The sequence below is a fragment of the Dysidea avara genome, chromosome 15 (genome assembly GCF_963678975.1).
Source record: "Dysidea avara chromosome 15, odDysAvar1.4, whole genome shotgun sequence".
Taxonomy (NCBI): domain Eukaryota; kingdom Metazoa; phylum Porifera; class Demospongiae; order Dictyoceratida; family Dysideidae; genus Dysidea; species Dysidea avara.
The window spans coordinates 1,800,606-1,820,268 of record NC_089286.1 but is presented as its reverse complement, the minus strand read 5'-3'; the positions used below and the strand labels follow the sequence as shown (position 1 = coordinate 1,820,268).

The 19,663-nt window shown below is 38.6% G+C and overlaps 3 protein-coding genes and 1 long non-coding RNA gene across 4 annotated transcripts; 1 reads left to right on the top strand and 3 right to left on the bottom strand.

Moving 5' to 3' along the window:
* The first annotated feature begins 7,834 nt into the window (after positions 1 to 7,834).
* Positions 7,835 to 9,436, top strand: LOC136245655 (uncharacterized). The gene is made up of 3 exons (XR_010696042.1): positions 7,835 to 8,081; positions 8,141 to 8,598; positions 8,648 to 9,436. It is a non-coding gene; the product is annotated as an uncharacterized lncRNA (long non-coding RNA).
* A 3,186-nt stretch (positions 9,437 to 12,622) lies between these two features.
* LOC136245161 (protein rtoA-like) lies at positions 12,623 to 13,425 on the bottom strand. Its single transcript, XM_066036665.1, has 2 exons — positions 13,389 to 13,425; positions 12,623 to 13,317 (listed from the first exon to the last, which is right to left on the bottom strand). The coding sequence occupies exons 1-2, from the start codon at positions 13,423 to 13,425 to the stop codon at positions 12,623 to 12,625; spliced, it is 732 nt and encodes a 243-aa protein (XP_065892737.1).
* A 2,463-nt stretch (positions 13,426 to 15,888) lies between these two features.
* On the bottom strand, positions 15,889 to 17,325 carry LOC136245160 (uncharacterized transmembrane protein DDB_G0289901-like). The gene has a single exon (XM_066036664.1). The coding sequence runs from the start codon at positions 17,323 to 17,325 to the stop codon at positions 15,889 to 15,891; it is 1,437 nt and encodes a 478-aa protein (XP_065892736.1).
* A 563-nt stretch (positions 17,326 to 17,888) lies between these two features.
* LOC136245159 (uncharacterized transmembrane protein DDB_G0289901-like) lies at positions 17,889 to 19,052 on the bottom strand. Its single transcript, XM_066036663.1, has one exon. It carries the CDS (start codon positions 19,050 to 19,052, stop codon positions 17,889 to 17,891), a length of 1,164 nt encoding a protein of 387 aa, XP_065892735.1.
* Positions 19,053 to 19,663: the final 611 nt, after the last annotated feature.

The window sequence follows — 19,663 nt, the reverse complement described above, 5'->3', positions numbered from 1 at the left end:
TGTGGTAACTCGTACTTGTATGCACCCATGTCCTTGGAACCGCCCCAATTCCCATGTTGCTTCTACCTGGAAAATGAGTGTAACAACTCCATGTTCCACTTATAATAACAAGCAAGGTTGTGCATTATTCAATTTCCGGCTAGGACAAGATGGGCCACAAAAAACCAGTGATGTCACAATACCTGTTCAGTGCTGCTTGTCAAGATGTAGCCTTTGGGTTGACTCCTTACTATCACCCCACAGACCTCTTCCCACTCCTACAACAAAAAATTTGCTATCTATAGACAATAGATGAACCAGATTGGACATCACCAAATAGAACCTGCATTGGAACCTGGGTCTACACAGAAAACATACCTGGTTGCAGTCAGCAACACTACTTTGTTTTCTAGTTAGCACACAGTCCACCCTCACAATATGCTTCCCTAATAGGCATGCATCTGCTGGAACAGCTTCCACTTCTCAGCAATATGCAGTCTACATACGTGTGTTTACCATGAAGCATTCATAAGCACTCATAGTTCATAAGGCTGTATAATAGTTGATAACAATTAATGCATGGAATAATTATGCTCAAATTATATTACGTGTATAGTGTAACCTGTTAATCAAGACACTTGAAAATAAGGAAACTTGCATAATCCGGACATTTAGTTAAGATCCCAAAGTATCCCTTCACATGTAAACTGACCTGGAAAATCAGCACACGGGCACTTTTGATTGGTCCCAATACACAGGTTTCACTGTACATGCAGTTGCTAGGGTAAAACTTCAAACACCCTTAACATCTTTCCCCAAAGGGGATTGCAGAGGATTTTTGATATGCTATTCTCCAGAAAATTCTGCATCTATTGATATCAAATTTGTCTTGCTACCATTTTTTTCCAGGTATGGCCTTTTTTATCTTCAACAACTGCACTAGTAGCCTTTTGATTACTGCAAAAGTGCTACAATTCAGCTACATATTGCCACATACTTAACATTTTATTCCTGGAACATATATAAAATTGATGGTAGTTGTCTTTATAATTACCTTAAAATGACAGAACAGGTCACTCTTTAGATAATAACTGGTGATCAAAGCTATTCCTACTGTCCACATTGCGAATATCCGAATTGTACATTTAATATCCAGATACCTCAATTGTAACAAATATCTGAAGAAATCGAATATTTGTTGTAGCCCTAGTCATTTTAGTGAGTCTTATGCGTCATTACATCAAGACACACGGTAGTGTGTCGTGCGGCCCAAGAAGCCTGCGCGCCACACCGTGAGTATATTGACAGGAAGAACGAAAACGTCATTTTCACACCTTTGTATCTCGGTGATCACTTATCTGATTGGAACCAAATTTGCTACACAGTTGCCCGCCAGCCAAGGGAGTCTACATTCCAAATTTGAAGGAAATCGCTACAGCCATTTCCGAGATACGAGCTGCCAAAGTTTCGTTTTTTTTTTCTTCGTTTTTTTTCTTCTTCTTCGTCTTTTCGCACACTTGCAAAAATTGCTATAACAAGCAAACGCATGCTCCGATCGCCTTGAAATTTGGCACACAGAAAGGGAGTCCAAAGGCGAATCCTAGCATCAAATTTGGTACAAATCCGATGAATGGTTCAGGAGTTATGACCGATTATTCGCGTAAAACAAGATCGATTTGTTGTCACGCCTACAGGATAAACCGCTTCGTGGAATGAGTTGAAAATTGCTATGTAGATGCATTAACCATCGTAGGAGTGCCTTTTGGTAGTTTGAAAGGAATCGAGATAAAGACCACGGAGATATGACACAAAACCCAACCTGTGTTACAATTACGCGATCGATTTTTATGAATAAAAAAGTATTAGTTTTCACGCCTACTAGGCAAACCGCTTAGAGCAATGAGCTCAAAATCGGTATATAGCTGGAATAATCTTCATAGAAAGTCCTTGCAGTAGTACAGTAGAATCGGATTACAAACCACTGAGTTATGATTCGAAAGCCAACTCCGTGTAGCAAATGCGAGATCGAGATACTCTAATAGAACAGTCACCCTAATAGAGCATTCGGCTAATTTATTTACTCCATTATAGAATTTTATTACTTCACAAGTTATTTTGTAGGGAGTTCAGCTGCAAACAGTTAATCTTATAGACAGTTCAGCAAGAAGACAGTCACCATGTGGAGAGTTAAGCAAATATACCACTATAGAGATTCAGAACATTACAAGTCACACTGAAGAAAGTTCAGCTATAAACAAGTCATGCACTGTGTAGAGAATTCAGCTACAATTAAGTCACTCTCTAGAGAATTCAGTTACACAGAATTCAGCTACACACAAGTCACTGTGGAGAGAGTTCAGCTACAAACAAATTACCCTTTAGAGTGATCAGTTACAAACAAAACACTTTGCAGGGTGTTCAACTGCAACAAATCAATTACCTTTAGAACGATCAGCAATGAACAAATCAACACAAATCTACCTGTAGAGAGATCAGCTAGAAACAAATCACCCTGAAGAGAGTTCAGCTACAAAAAATCACCCTGTAGAGACATCAGCTAGAAACTAGACACAATGTAAGGAGTTCAGCTACAAGCAATCACCCTGTAGAGAGTTCAGCTAAAACAAATCAACCTGCAGAGAGATCAGCTACAAACAAATCACCTTATAGAGAGTTCAGCTACAAACAGATTACCTGTAGAGAGATCGGCTACAAACAAATCAACCTGCAGAGAGATCAGCTACACACAAATCAACTTGTAGAGAGATCAGCTACAAACAAATCACCCTGTAGAGAGATCAGCTAGAAACTAGACACAATGTAAGGAGTTCAGTACAAGCAAATCACCCTGTAGAGAGTTCATCTACAAACAAATCAACCTGTAGAGCAATCAGCTAGAAACAAATCACCCTGAAGAGAGGTCAGCTACAAAAAATCACCCTGTAGAGAGATCAGCTAGAAACAAATCACCCTGAAGAGAGGTCAGCTACAAAAAAATCACCCTGTAGGGAGATCAGCTACAAACAAATTGCCCTGTAGAGAGATCGGCTACAAACAAATCAACCTGCAGAGAGATCAGCTACACACAAATCAACTTGTAGAGAGTTCAGCTACAAACAAATTACCCTGTAGAGAGATCGGCTACAAACAAATCAGCCTGTAGAGAGTTCAGCTAAAACAAATCAACCTGCAGAGAGATCAACTACAAACAAATCACCTTATAGAGAGTTCAGCTACAAACAAATTACCCTATAGAGAGATCGACTACAAACAAATCAACCTGCAGAGAGATCAACTACACACAAATCAACTTGTAGAGAGATCATTTACAAACAAATCACCCTGTAGAGAGATCAGCTAGAAACTAGTCACAATGTAAGGAGTTCAGCTACAAGTAAATCACCCTGCAGTGAGATCACCTACAAAAAAGCACCTTGTACAGAGTTCAGCTACAAACAAATTACCCTGTAGAGAGATCGGCTACAAACAAATCAACCAGTAGAAAGATCAGCTACACACAAATCAACTTGTAGAGAGATCAGCTACAAACAAATCACCCTGTAGAGAGATCAGCTAGAAACTAGTCACAATGTAAGGAGTTCAGCTACAAGTAAATCACCCTGTAGAGAGTTCAGCTAAAACAAATCAACCTGCAGAGAGATCATCTACAAAAAAATCACTTTATAGACAGTTCAGCTACAAACAAATTACCTTGTAGAGAGATCGGCTGCAAATTAATCAACCTGCAGAGAGATCAGCTACACACAAATCAACTTGTAGAGAGATCAGCTACAAACAAATCACCCTGTAGAGAGATCAGGTAGAAGAATTCACCTTGTAGAGAGTTCAGCAACAAAGAAACCACCATGTAGAGAGTTCAGCTGCAAACAAATCACCCAGTAGAAAGATCAGCTAGAAGAAGTTACCATGTACAGAGTTCAGTTACAAAGAAACCATCATATAGAGAGTTCAGCTACAAAGAAATTACCCCGTAGAGAGTTCAGCTAGAAGAAGTCACCTTGTAAAGAGTTTAGCTACAAAGAAACCATCATGTACAGAGTTCAGCTACAAAGAAACCAACTGTACAGAATTCAACTACAAACAAATCACCCTGTATAGAGATCAGCTAGAAGAAGTTACCTTGTAGATAGTTCAGCTACAACAATTCACCCTGTAGAAAGATCAGCTAGAAGAAGTCACCTTGTAGAGTGTTCAGTTACAAAGAAACCATCATGTAGAGAGTTCAGCTGCAAATAAATCACTCTGTAGAGAGTTCAGCTACAAAGAAACCGCCATGTGGAGAGTTCAGCCTCATACAAACCACCTTGTAGAGAATTCAACTACAACAAATCACCCTGTAGAGAATAAGTTACCTTGTAGAGAGTTCGGCTACAAAGAAACCACCATGTAGAGAGTTTAGCTGCAAACAATTCACCTGTAGAGAGTTCAGCTAGAAACAAATCACCCCGTAGAGAGATCAGCTGGACGAAGTCACCTTGTAGAGAGTTCAGCTACAAAGAAACCATCATGTAGAGAGTTCAGCTGCAAACAAATCACCCTGCAGAGAGTTCAGCTACAAAAAAATCACCCTGTAGAGAGTTCAGCTACAAAGAAACCATCCTGTATATAGTTCAGCTACATTTCAAGTCACCCAGTAGAGAGATCAGCTGCAAAAAAAATCCTGTGGGGAATAATGAGCATGTAATAAATATATGTATATAATTTGTATAATTACTAATAAAATCAAAAATAATTGAAGTACTAAAATTCTTCTTTAAGTTCTTTTCTTCTTCCTGTAGTAAAGAAAAAAACACATGGGTTAAAAAAGCCCCAAAGCCAGCCATAGGCCGGCTTTGCAGTATACAAATACAAAAAGAAGTGATATCTAATCAAAAACAGCCAAGCTGTAAAAAAAGGTGCGGCCCCCATAAAGGCCATGGTCAAACAAGATGTGAAATCCAAGGTGGCGGCCAAGAAATGGCTGTGATGGTAGGTTAATGGTTACATTTTAATAACGGCAATTCAGGTGAATTTTGTGCCACTTGGTCTTGGCACCGAATTCACCTGAATTGTTGTTATTAAAATGTAACCATTAACCTACCATCACAGCCATTTCTTGGCCGCCACCTTGGATTTCACATCTTTTTTCACCATGGCCTTTATGGGGGCCGCACCTTTTTTTACAGCTTGGCTGTTTTTGATTAGATTATAATTTACTGCAAAGATGGTCAAAATTTCTTGATACGTAATATAGAGCCAACTCTAGCTATTTTTAGAGATGAATTTTTACAGTTACTAACATTATTGGTAAAGATTCTATACTCCTCTGCCAGATGGTATGGTCGACAAGTACTACAATCAGTAACCGTTTTGTGCTGAACACTTAAAAATGATACAGGATAGCATTAATGTTAACGTTGATGCTTGTCCATTCGTTTAGTGTTATCTAATAGCCGTACACAATTTTATTGATGTGCCTAAATTATTGTGTCACTAATAGTGTTTCCCAAATCACTATTTATATTGTCCCCTTTTTTGTACAGAGAATAATTTTGGTGCAAGCATTGACTTGCTGTGATCACTTCAGTAATCTGAAATGGCAATGAAAGGTAGATTGATTTATGATTTAGACTCACAACAATCGGCAATGCCACTCCTACTTGCTGGAGTGTTACAAAAATGAACATACATACATAAATATACAATACAGACACATATACATACATACATACATACAACAAAATAATACATTTATATACTAACACAAAAACAAAAGGTTCAACTATTTACATTGACAGGAAGTGGTCTTTACAGCAACCCCGAAAGTCTGAAAATAGCAAAGTTCTTTGATATCGTCCGGTAAGGAATTCCACAAATGAGTGGCCTTGAATAAAAAAAAGTTAATCTAAGAGAGCCTAATTTCCACAGCAAGGTGGGCGGCATGCCCACACTAACCCTAGTTTTGCATGCTAGCACACTAATGTATAAAGTAATGTGGGTTTTACTTAGATACCGTTGTTTTCGGTCAATGATCAATTGTACCAGTCTTGTATACGTCCATCCTATTCTAAAATATTGGTCCACTGTTTGGGCCTACACATGTTTAACAATAAGTAAAGATGCATGGGCAGTCAGTATATAAGTAACAAGCCACAGGCCCAATTTTATCAGTTCTGGCATGGGTCAAAAATGAATAGAATGCGTATTGCATAATACATATGTTTTCATTGGGGAGGCACTTGTCAGTTAAACATCTAGCTCTGCCACTAATGGATCTAAAGTATGGTTGCCAACACTATGATCCTTTCAAGATAAAGCTGCATGGTGGTACAGACTAAAAATTGCCACTCTGAGAAAATGCTTGAAAGAAAAGTAGTCATAAAGATAAAACCATACAATTTGCACTGTATTCCTAGTGGCATACTAAAAAGCACTTCTGGGCACAAAAGTAATCTCTTCTTGTCAAAATAATTTGGGCTATAGCTACATATAGCCAGTTTTGTACAGTTGTCTAGAGATATGATCAGTCAATCAATTAATGGAATTAAATTGTTAAACCTTTCTGGGAACTCTTAAGAAATGTATCAGGCCATTTAAAGGTCTGGTAATCATTCATTTAGTCACCTAATACTACCAAATTGCAGTATATTTGAGATCAGTTTTGGTAGGGCTACCATTTTGAAACTTTGTGATCCTATATGACTTCATATATGTATAAACACAATCACAGCCCTGCATAGATCGCAAAGTACCATAAAATGGAGTATCATGTGGCTAAACGAGGCTTTGAAAATCCAATAACACCAATAACTTGACCAATGATGGTTTGCATTATTTTATCTTAACTAGATCATTCTCGATACTGATAATAGCTACAACTGTACTGGATGACTCTTTCAACTGTGATAAGTAAATTTTTACAATAGAGTGGACATGAAATTGGTATACTAAACCAACAGCTGCAGTACAGGATTTTATTAATCAAATAGTTTCCAGTTTTAGAAGTGGATGTGCTTTCAATGATAATGAGGAGCTGACACAATTATGTACTTGGAAACGAAGCTTAGTCTACAGATGAGACGATTGAAAAGAAAGGTGTTGGGAAAACAACCATATGAATGTTTTCAGATATGGACAAATGGTGAAAAGGGATTATGTATGGCTTAAGAAGTTAGTTTCCTTTGAATTCCATTTAGAGATTACCCGCTATAAGAAATAACCTATGAAATAGGATTTCCACTTTTATCATAGAGATTCCTTTATATGATAGCCACTTTATTAAACCACAACTTATTGAGTAGACTGATGGTGTTCGGAGCAGGCTTTCATTACACCAAGATCATTCAGCTCTTTGGATTCTGCCCACAAGCAGTGGCAACTGCACATTCTAAACCAGACAAGGATTAAAGCTAGTATGTATGTGTAAGTGTACATACAGTACGTAGTTCTAAACATGTCCATCCACTGTACGTTACTTTGCATGTGGGGTTAAATACCACAAAACAATACACAGTGTAAAAAATTAGTAAATAATTAAGGAGAGCTGAGAGTGCATACCATGCAACAGTTGTAACACCTTGTGAATAACCTCTAAAGGCTGCACAAACACACCGTATAAACACACTCCCAGTACTGTACAGCATGTTATATAGCTATGTTAGCATGTTGCACTTATGCATCTACTGTAACAAAACTACGCATGTCACTATAAAAATTACCTTGTGTGTGACTGTCCAGTCAGCTGCTTAGCATCAACAAAAATTTCAAGTTTGATGTTAAAATACTTAGTATGAAGAATGCTGCTTGTCGCAATATCCATATAGGGTTTCTTATACTATAGCTGTAGAACCTTACACTATCACTCATACTTTCAAATGCCATCACATCAAATGACATAAAACTTTTAATATGATTGTGTACATATATAATATTAATTGAAGAAGAAAACAACCTTTAAAACAAACATGTTTGGATAAACAATGTAGCAGCAGAAGCCTTACAAGATGACTGAAGAATCTTCTAGGTGATATTATGTGATAGGTAGACAAGAGATGTATGAGGAGATAACCGCTAAGAGCTGGCCAGACCCCAATCGTTCAGTGGTAAGATCATGCTGTATATAGTGCTTGGAGTAAAAGTGGCTTTCTTTTTGTTGCGAAAGATAGCTTCTTTGGAGGACTCTTCTACTAACCAGGCTGAGGGTAGAGAGTGAAGGATAGCTTCTTTGGAGAGCTCTACTAGGAGGCTGCAGCAGAAGATCACCAGGATTAACCTGCCTTTGTTTATTGTTAAACATTATCTTTCTCAATAATCACCAATCTTATCTATTGATAGATCTTGTGAACATTAATAATAGTAGTGTGGACTTGCTGATTACCACTGAAAAACAAATGAGTTATAATCACCATTTTGATTACATTAATTTTATTTATATTGCATCAGCAAAACAAAGACTTGAATTTTGTTTGGCCTAGTGTACTGAGTGACAGTTCACCATGAGAGCAGTGTGTTACATTCTGTTACTCCTAGGGATATGTACAATTAATGCAGTTGTGTTGCCTCCAGCATGGGTGAAACATATAGCAGAATTGTTGAGGAACTATGATGCATCTTTAACTGGTAATTTGTACAACTACATATGTATAATATTGTAATAACGTATACATAGGTGGAGATGTGCATCTTCAAATTGAAATTCAACCACCTCTTTTTCACACATAAGAGAATTACCACACCCAGATAAATATTTACTTCCATCAATTTTCATATGGAATCCTGTGGCATATTTTGAGTTACAATGCCCGCTGTGCTCTGTATCACTAAAAGAACACAATGGATACTGGGCAGATAGATGGCTCACAAGGGTATCATCCAAGGATTTTACATTCTTTTAGATGTATAACTCTATTAGTTAGTCGAATGTATCGATGTGCTAATAATCAAGTTTTGTATGGACATGATGAAAAAGTCCTTAAATTGTTCCCAACTACTTTTGAAATTCCATTTGTCTTACTTCATAAAACTGGATACACAAAGGTGTTTGCTGATGAAATTCTTGCTCTGTGCAGAACTGGAATGAATTTTTATAGCATAGAGTCTTTGATCATTGAAGCACGATGGGACTATCACAGTGGCTTGGAACAAAAGTTTTGGCAAGATACCTTAAGCTACAAATTAAATCATCCAGAAACTTGTCTTGCTGTAACTTTTCCTCCATTTACACAAAATGAAGGGCCTTTGTATCAAACTCCAAGCAACGATGCAATAGCTCAATACTTTCTTAATGACTTCCTAGATAAAGAAAAGTTTTATGTTTCAGAAATGGCTTCACTAAAAACCACGTCATGGATTAGTTGCGATCACACTTTCAAAGTGGCATGCAACATTGGATACTTAAGAGAAGACAAGAAATGGATTTAACAGTATAATTCAGCATTTTTCATACTTGACAATTTCGGCCGAGGCAATTCACCAATGGAACATCATTCAGTGTAGTTGAAGTGCTTATGAAAAATCTATACAATCGTCATGGACCTGGTACAATCAAAGAAATTTTAATTGACAATTGTTGTCACTGGAGGCGTAAATTACAAAGCATTTTTGGAATTGAAACCAGAGTGTGCCTTGATTTATTCCATGCTGTTCAGAGAGTGTCAAGGGTTCTACCAAAAAACATCCGCAGTGTATTGGTGATTTACGATTAATGTTTAAAGCACATGGTGATATTGGCACTATGCGACAACAGCCAACACCCTCTTCAGAAATACTAATAGGAAATGCTGATAATTTTATTAAGAGATGTAGAAACAAAAGATTTGAAGATTCAGTAATACTTAATGATGTTGCTATTAATGAAGTAGAGAAGTTAAAAGTACACATGCTATAAGGATGTTTATCAAACATTGGTGTGGGATGTGGAACCAACAAAAATGAGGCTCTACATAGACATATTAACTCTTTTTTTCATCGTAGTAGGATGAGTATGTTGTTAGCATATTCGATCGTGACAGTTTTGCTGTTCTCACACAATTCTGCTGTTAAAGGTAAATCCAAAAATATCATCAAGCCAATTAGTAGCTGCATTGCCTCGCAGCACAAGCTAGCATGTGAAAACTACCCTAAAGTTGGTGAGAAAAGTACTCTGGAATGCTTTGGAATTACTCCAAATGCAATCAGTGACATTCAAATTGTGTACGATCAATTACCAGTTAATGACAATGATGAAACTATACTTGACTCAGACACTGCTATCAGCATACTTCAACAAGCAGTTCAACAAAGTATTGTTTTAAATAGCATGAAGGCCTTCAATAGTTGTAAGCAAATGGGAATGTATTCTATACTATTCAAATGTGTGAAGGATTGGTTTGACAAACAGCAAATTACTGATACACCACACAACAATACTCTTCTGGACAACCTACTAGACTGTAATAGCCTTCAGAGGGTGATTGTTCCTGGAGATGGAAATTGCTGCTTTTATCAGTTGCAATGGGCTTGAAAGAAGCCATAAAAGGAAAGAACTGTAATGAACCACTGATGGTTCATTTGAATTCCATTGGTTTAGATTTAAGTAGCACACCAAATGTACTCTCTTTAAAGCTAAGGGAGCTTACAGTTAAGGAATGGCTTGGAAGCAACCGATCATATTATGAAAGTTTTCTAAGTGATAGCATAGATATTGAGACTGATGCAGAAAAATTTCTGCATCCAAATTATGTTCAAGGCAGTCTCGGTGATGCTATGGTCTTGGCATTGTACAATATTTTGTGCAGCCCTATGATAATATTTTCAACGATACCAAACCAACATATCATCCCATTAATGCCCCAAAATATTCTATGTGATTCGTTAGTTTCAGTTGCTTTCAATCACACAGGTCCTGGCCATTATGATGCGGTAATACCAAAACAGCTTGGTCAAAAAGTGACAAAAGTGCAAAGTGTGCATTGTAGATGTGGTGTGAATGGAGATGGACCCAGTTGTACTGACAATGAAAGTTATAAAACTCGCTGTAAATGTCACAAACTTAAGCTTGCTTGCACTAAAGCATGTAATTGTAAAAATTGTGTAAACAGTTTTGGAAGGAGGGTAACTCTAGGCAAGCGAGTTCGTGGAAAGCATTCCAAACAAATCACCCTTCCAGACTCAAAAAAGTTTGCTGAGGAAAGGTCAGAGAAGTTGATGCATGGTTCATGGACATCTCTTGAGAACTCGATATTCATTTTTGTAATAGAAGACTTTCAGGATAATGCTATTGAAATTTCAGTGGACCATGTACTCCAAGCATTCAATGAAATAGTCATTTTATCAAGTTCTACATACAACAGTGTGACTATACCTGATAATTTAATGAAGCCGAATCAAAAATCATTTAACCAGATGAATGGTAAACTGCAGCACTATTTTAAAGAAATGGCCATCCTTCATTGCTCAGAGTCTGAGTCAATGACTATATGTCATAACATGTACGTACATGTAGCGATCTGCACATACATAATATAATTTAATTGCTATATACAGTATATTTATTGTTGTACGCATATTCATGTTCATAACATAATTACTATTATTATGAAGTGGGTCATGCATGACTAAGTAAAATGCACCGTGCTTGCAAACTTCTATGCATTAATCAACCCTTGTGAACTCAGCTGGTTACAGATTTTTTGAACTAGCATGCATATATACTAACTGGCAAAACACACAGGGATATTTTCCACAAGTAAATGTAATAGTATAGTGGCACAACCAAAAGATTGTGCACTTTTCATAAACCCATGAAACTTTCCATATAAGTAGTACTCCTCAATACATGCATTTTGTGATATAGTGCCATTGCTGACTTGACCTGTGGTGACCTTAACGGCCATTTTGTGCCAAAAATTGGTCACTTTTGTCTTTAACTCCCTGAGGCAGTAATCATAACTTGTAAAAAACATGGTACAAACAAAAGATCTTGCCGATAGAAACAACTTGCTTTTTTTGTTTGCCGAATTCAATATGCTATAGAGATTTTGAGTGCTGCTGCTTGATATTTAGGATTTTGCATAATTGGTGTACAATACATGCATTTAGTATTGGGAAAGGGAAAAATTAGTATCAAAATGAGCTCACAATTATAGCTCATAAATTATATTTGCTCATAAATTATATTTGTGACCGTGCCTGTGAAAACAGGGCATGTGGGCACACGATATTTGCCTACTTTTTCAAAGTTTCATTGCTCAGACCTTTTTGTAGCATTATGCTATAGCAATGCAATCTTCAGCTTTTTATAGGCATTTAATTGGCTTTATGATGCAATTTATATACAAAATACAAATATTCTGTTCCAGTACTGAGATATGGACTGTAACATGATGGGGGTTAGTTTGTGCCCACATTCCCTACTTTCGCAGGCCCAGTCACATTTTAAGTTGTTTCCAGGTGTAAATCCTAAGAATTGATGGTAACATTTAGAATTTTTTATTGTTTTTACAAGTCCCATAAGTAGTTTTGATATGTACTGCAACAATTAGAACCACTGGAACTATTAAAACCACACCAGAAATACTGGAACCATTAGAACCACTGGAACCATTAGAACCGCTGGAACCATTAGAACCATTGGCCACTGGAACCATTAGAACCATTGGAACTATTAGAACCATTGGCCACTGGAACCATTAGAACCACTGGAACCATTAGGACCATAACAACTACAACCACTGGAACCATTAGAACCACTGGAACCATTAGGACCATAACAACTACAACCACTGGAACCATTAGAACCACTGGAACCATTAGGACCATAACAACTACAACCACTGGAACCATTAGAACCACTGGAACCATTAGAGCCATAACAACCATTGGAACCACTAGAACCATTAGAACCACTGGCATTAGAACCACTGGAACCATTAGAACCACTGGAACCATTAGAACCACTGGAACTACTGCAACCATTAGAACCATTGTAACCATTAGAACCATAGGAACCATTAGAACCACTGGAACCATTAGAACCACTGGAACCATTAGAACCACTGGAACTATTAGAACCACCAGAACTACTGGCACCATTAGAACCATTAGAACCACTGGAACTATTAGAACCACCAAAACTACTGGAACCATTAGAACCACTGCAACCATTAGAAACATTGGAACCACTGGAACCATTAGAACCACTGAAAACACTAGAACCACTGGAACTACTGGAACCATTAGAACCATAACAACTACAACCACTGGAACCATAACAACCATTGGAACCACTAGAACCGGCATGAGAACCACTGGAACCATTAGAACCACTAGAACCATTAGAACCGGGACAGTTGCACCCCGCTGGTGTTGTGTGGAGATTTCAACATCCCATCCATTGATTGGTCTCTAACTTCCCCTGTTGTATCATCTACCAACAGCAATTTTCTCTGTTCCATTGTGCAAGATCATTTTTTAAGCCAGCTGGTCAACTTTCCCACCAGGGAAAATAATATTCTTGACTTACTGTTTACAAATCCGCCCGACTACGTTACTGCTGTATGTCCATCAGATAATCTACCGGGAACTGACCACGAATCTGTTGAATTTACTTTGTGTGTCAATCCTCCAAGGTTGTTGGCTAACAATAGAGTGTTGTATAATTACAAGAAGGCTGATCTCGGTGCCTTCAGAGAGCTTTTATCCTATGTTCCCTGGGACCAGCTGGACTTCCACTCTGACATTGAGGATGCTTGGACTTGTTGGAGAGACTTGTTTTTCTCTGTTGTTGATTCTGTTGTTCCTACCTCTAAGTGGAAGCGGACTAAGCTGAAGCACTGGTTTAGTGAGGAAACTCTTCACCTTATTCGTGTAAAGCGTCGTCTCTATCGCAAAATGAAACATTCTAACTCCGATGTTGTGAAGTCTAAATACAAGGCTGTTAACAACCTTGTTCGTTCTAAGACTAGACAGGACACTGCAGATTATATCTCCTCTTTATCAAATTCCTACTCTGTTAGTGCCAAGAAATTTTGGAACTTTGTTAATTCAGTGAAAGGGTGTCGTCAGCCTCCTCCTCCTCTTAACTGTTCTGGTAAACTCATCTCTGATGATCTGGAAAAAGCTACTATTTTTAATGAATATTTCAATTCAGTTTTTACAACTGAAGATTGTTCTAGTTTACATCTCTACGTGAATCTATTCATTTTCACCCCAAACTGATAGATAATATTAAGTTTACTACTGAGAATGTTCATGAGGAACTTGTCAATTTGCAACGGGATAAGGCTTGTGGTCCAGATAGTATCCCAGCCTACCTGCTTAAAGTTGGTGCTGACTTTATTTGTTCACCTTTGTCTAGAATTTTCCAACTGTCTCTAGACTCAGGATCATTACCTAGAGACTGGATTACTGCTAACATAGTCCCTGTTTATAAAAAAGGCGACAAACACCTTTCTTCTAACTATCGTCCTATAAGTCTCACTTCTATTGTTGTGAAAGTGATGGAAAGAATCATTCATCGTCAACTAACCTATGCTCTGGAGTCTCACAAACTTATTAGTGAATCCCAACACGGTTTTCGCAACAAACATTCCACCGTTACCCTCCTTGTCTCCGCTTTTGATGACTGGTCAGCTTGCCTTGAACGACGTAACTCTGTTCACTGCCTCCTCCTTGACCTTGCTAAGGCCTTTGACTCTGTTCCACATCAGCGACTGTTGCTTCGACTTGAGAGTCTGGGAATTCATGGAAATCTGTTGTCATGGCTAAATTCATTCTTGACTAAACGATATCAGAGGGTTGTGGTGAACGGTAGCTTTTCTGAATGGCTGCCTGTCAGATCTGGGGTGCCCCAAGGATCTGTTTTAGGCCCACTTTTGTTCTTACTGTATGTTGATGAGCTGCATAAGGTTTCCCAACACAGTATCATCAAGCTCTTTGCTGATGATATTGCACTTTACAAGGAAATTGTGTCTTCTAATGATTGCAAACTTCTCCAAGATGACTTAACTGCAATTTTTGAATGGTGCAAGAAATGGCTATTGAAGCTGAATCCCTTGAAATGTGATAGTATTTGTATTTCTTACAAACGTGTTCCTCCCTTGTGTGCTTATTTTCTGGATGGTCAGCAGATTTCACTGAAGTCAGTAGTGAGATACCTGGGTATATTCATTAACTCTCAACTCAAATGGGGTGATCACATGAAACATCTAGTAGCCAAAGCATCACGGTCTCTGAATTACTTGCGCCATACTCTGTTTTCATGTTCTGCATCAGTCAAAGCAACTGCATACCGGGCTGTAGTGAGACCTATTCTGGAGTATGCTTCCCCAGTTTGGTGCTTACACACTAAGAAGGATGTGACTAATTTAGAAGCGATCCAACGTCGTGCTGCCCGTTGGGTGTGCGGTAGTAGATGGGATACTATTAACCATAACTGGTCTAGGTCTTCAGACTCTTGCCTACAGGAACTTCATTGGCCAACTCTTCATACCAGAAGATCTTACTTTTCGACCAGTCTGACTCATGATATTTTACATAATAGAGTTGCTATCCCATTTTCTAAGTATTTTCAATTTTCTACCACCGTCACTAGATCTCATCTAATGTCGTTATTTATTCCATCCTCCACTATTAACTCCCGGCGTTTTTCCTTTTTCATCAACTCTCCCTTCCTATGGAATACCATTCCCCATCGTATTCTAAAATTGACTAATCCAGTTGCGTTTCGGACTGCACTTCGTCGTTTTCTTTTTGCATAATCTTGTAACTGTTTTGTTTTTCAATCCGTGTATTCTAATGTTATTGTTTTGTGTTTTGTTTTTGTGTTACTGTTATGTGTTTGTTTTTTGTACTTGTATGTTCTGTATGGGGAGCACGTTTGCAGGCTGTGCCTTTTGTGTACCCATGTCTGACAAAAATTGATAATCTAATCTAACCACTGGAACTATTAGAACCACCAGAACTACTGGCACCATTAGAACCATTAGAACCACTGGAACTATTAGAACCACCAGAACTACTGGCACCATTAGAACCACTGGAACCATTAGAACCACCAGAACTACTGGCACCATTAGAACCACTGGAACCATTAGAACCACTGGAACTATTAGAACCACCAGAACTACTGGCACCATTGGAACCATTAGAACCACTGGAACTATTAGAACCACCAGAACTACTGGAACCATTAGAACCACTGGAACTACTGCAACCATTAGAACCATTGTAACCATTAGAACCATAGGAACCATTAGAACCACCAGAACTACTGGAACCATTAGAACCACTGGAACTACTGCAACAATTAGAACCACTGGAACCATTAGAACCATAGGAACCATTAGAACCACTGGAACCATTAGAACCACCAGAACTACTGGAACCATTAGAACCACTGGAACGATTAGAACCACTGGAACTATTAGAACCACCAGAACTACTGGAACCATTAGAACCACTGGAACTACTGCAACCATTAGAACCATAGGAACCATTAGAACCACTGGAACCATTAGAACCACCAGAACTACTGGAACCATTAGAACCACTGGAACTACTGCAACCATTAGAACCATTGTAACCATTAGAACCATAGGAACCATTAGAACCACCAGAACTACTGGAACCATTAGAACCACTGGAACTACTGCAACAATTAGAACCACTGGAACCATTAGAACCATAGGAACCATTAGAACCACTGGAACCATTAGAACCACCAGAACTACTGGAACCATTAGAACCACTGGAACGATTAGAACCACTGGAACTATTAGAACCACCAGAACTACTGGAACCATTAGAACCACTGGAACTACTGCAACCATTAGAACCATAGGAACCATTAGAACCACTGGAACCACTAGAACCACTGGAACTATTAGAACCACCAGAACTACTGGAACCATTAGAACCACTGGAACTACTGCAACCATTAGAACCATAGGAACCATTAGAACCACTGGAACCATTAGAACCACTGGAACCATTAGAACCACTGGAACCATTAGAACCACTGGAACTATTAGAACCACCAGAACTACTGGCACCATTAGAACCACTGGAACTATTAGAACCACCAGAACTACTGGAACCATTAGAACCACTGGAACTACTGCAACCATTAGAAACATTGGAACCACTGGAACCATTAGAACCACTGAAAACACTAGAACCACTGGAACCATTAGAACCATAACAACTACTACAACCACTGGAACCATTAGAACCATTAGAGCCATAACAACCATTGGAACCACTAGAACCATTAGAACCACTGGAACCGGCATGGGAACCATTAGAACCACTAGAACCATTAGAACCACTGTAACTATTAGAACAGAGTACAATATAACGGTCGGCCATCGGCCATTTTCCGACCAAGTGATGCTGTTGACTGATCAATGTAGCCATTGGTTGGCCATTTGTGCCGATCAAATTTTTCACAACTGTAATTCTTTATTATTAGACTTCATAACTTGTATTATTATGGTTATTATTATTATCGTATCGTTACCTTTCCTTACCAAAGTTATTTAATCGCTGCGTGAAGTCTTGATTCTGTCGAAGCATTGACTTGATGCACAAGCATAAGCTAGAGCACTGAACTTCGTGTTTACCCCAATTATCGATTGTGGGTTACAGTCGATGTTGTGAAGAAGCAATCACTACACTGACTACATGAGTGGTGCTTTCCAGGAGAAGAAAAGAAAGTAATATTTGCGAAGTGGAGGTACGATGTTAAGTATAAGATGGCCATTTCATGGTTAGAATGTGTAGAGAATGCACTGGCTGGAGATAGTGGAATGAAAAGCAGGTGATAAAAGTGTTCTGCACATGGCAGGTTCGAGGTAAGCTTTGATCTATTGCAATTCACAAGAGAAATAGCTACTTGAATAGTTATAATTCAATCTGTGTTGACTCAACACCTATTGTAACAGAGCATTTAGTCCAGCACTGGAACTACTGCAACCATTAGAACCATAGGAACCATTAGAACCACTGGAACCATTAGAACCACCAGAACTACTGGAAACACTAGAACCACTGGAGCTACTATTAGAACCACTGGAACCATTAGAACCACTGGAAACATTAGACCCACTGGAACTACTGGAAACATTAGACCCACTGGAACTATTAGAACCACCAGAACTACTGGAACCATTAGAACCACTGGAACTACTGCAACCATTAGAACCATAGGAACCATTAGAACCACTGGAACCATTAGAACCACCAGAACTACTGGAACCATTAGAACCACTGGAACTACTGCAACAATTAGAACCACTGGAACCATTAGAACCATAGGAACCATTAGAACCACTGGAACCATTAGAACCACCAGAACTACTGGAACCATTAGAACCACTGCAACCATTAGAACCATTGGAACCATCAGAACCATTGGAACCACCAGAACTACTGGAACCATTAGAACCACTGGAACTATTAGAACCACCAGAACTACTGGAACCATTAGAACCACTGGAACTACTGCAACAATTAGAACCACTGGAACCATTAGAACCATAGGAACCATTAGAACCACTGGAACCATTAGAACCACCAGAACTACTGGAACCATTAGAACCACTGCAACCATTAGAACCATTGGAACCATTGGAACCACCAGAACTACTGGAACCATTAGAACTACTGGAACTACTGCAACCATTAGAACCACTGGAACTATTAGAACCACCAGAACTACTGGCACCATTAGAACCACTGGAACCATTAGAACCACTGGAACTATTAGAACCACCAGAACTACTGGAACCATTAGAACCACTGGAACTACTGGAACCATTAAAACCACTGGAACTATTAGAACCACCAGAACTACTGGAACCATTAGAACCACTGGAACTATTAGAACCACCAGAACTACTGGAACCATTAGAACCACTGGAACTACCGGAAACATTAGAACCACTGGAACTATTAGAACTACCAGAACTACTGGAACCATTAGAACCACTAGAACTACTGCAACCATTGGAACCATTAGAACCACTGAAACCATTAGGACCACTAGAACCATTAGAACTATTAGAACCATTGGAACCACTAGAACCATGAACCATTAGAACCACTGGAACCATTAGAACCACTAGAACCACTAGAACCGTTGGAACCACTGGAACCATTAGAACCACTGGAACCATTAGAACCACTGGAACCATTAGAACCACTGGAACCATTAGAACTACTGGAACCGTTGGAGCCATTAGGAAGAACACCAAAAGTGAATTAAATGTATTTGAAATAATTTCCCCATATTTCGTGATTTTTATATCAAGAAGTAGCCTATTATGCTCAGTTGTGCCACAAAGTGCCCTAAGCTACTCTTAGATAGCTGCATGCATATTGAGGACTCTATTAGAGTATACCAAATACTTCGCTGACTGTTCTATTAGAGTACATCAATCTTATAAAGCTCAGTGCACAACAATGCATAATCTTTAACTGTTTTACAATTCTATGAATTTAGTTCAGAGCAGAGTGTCAAGTGAATACTTCACAATAATTCTTAAGTATGTCTTTGTAAAACTCCAAACATATCAACTACATTGTCTTCTTTAATTGCCTCCACTTGTCCAATACTTGCTTTCCAGCTCTGCTCATGTGATGTTTTCTTGATATCTCTCTGCACACTGCTAAACCATGTGGGCTGTTGGTTAATGGCCATTCTTTA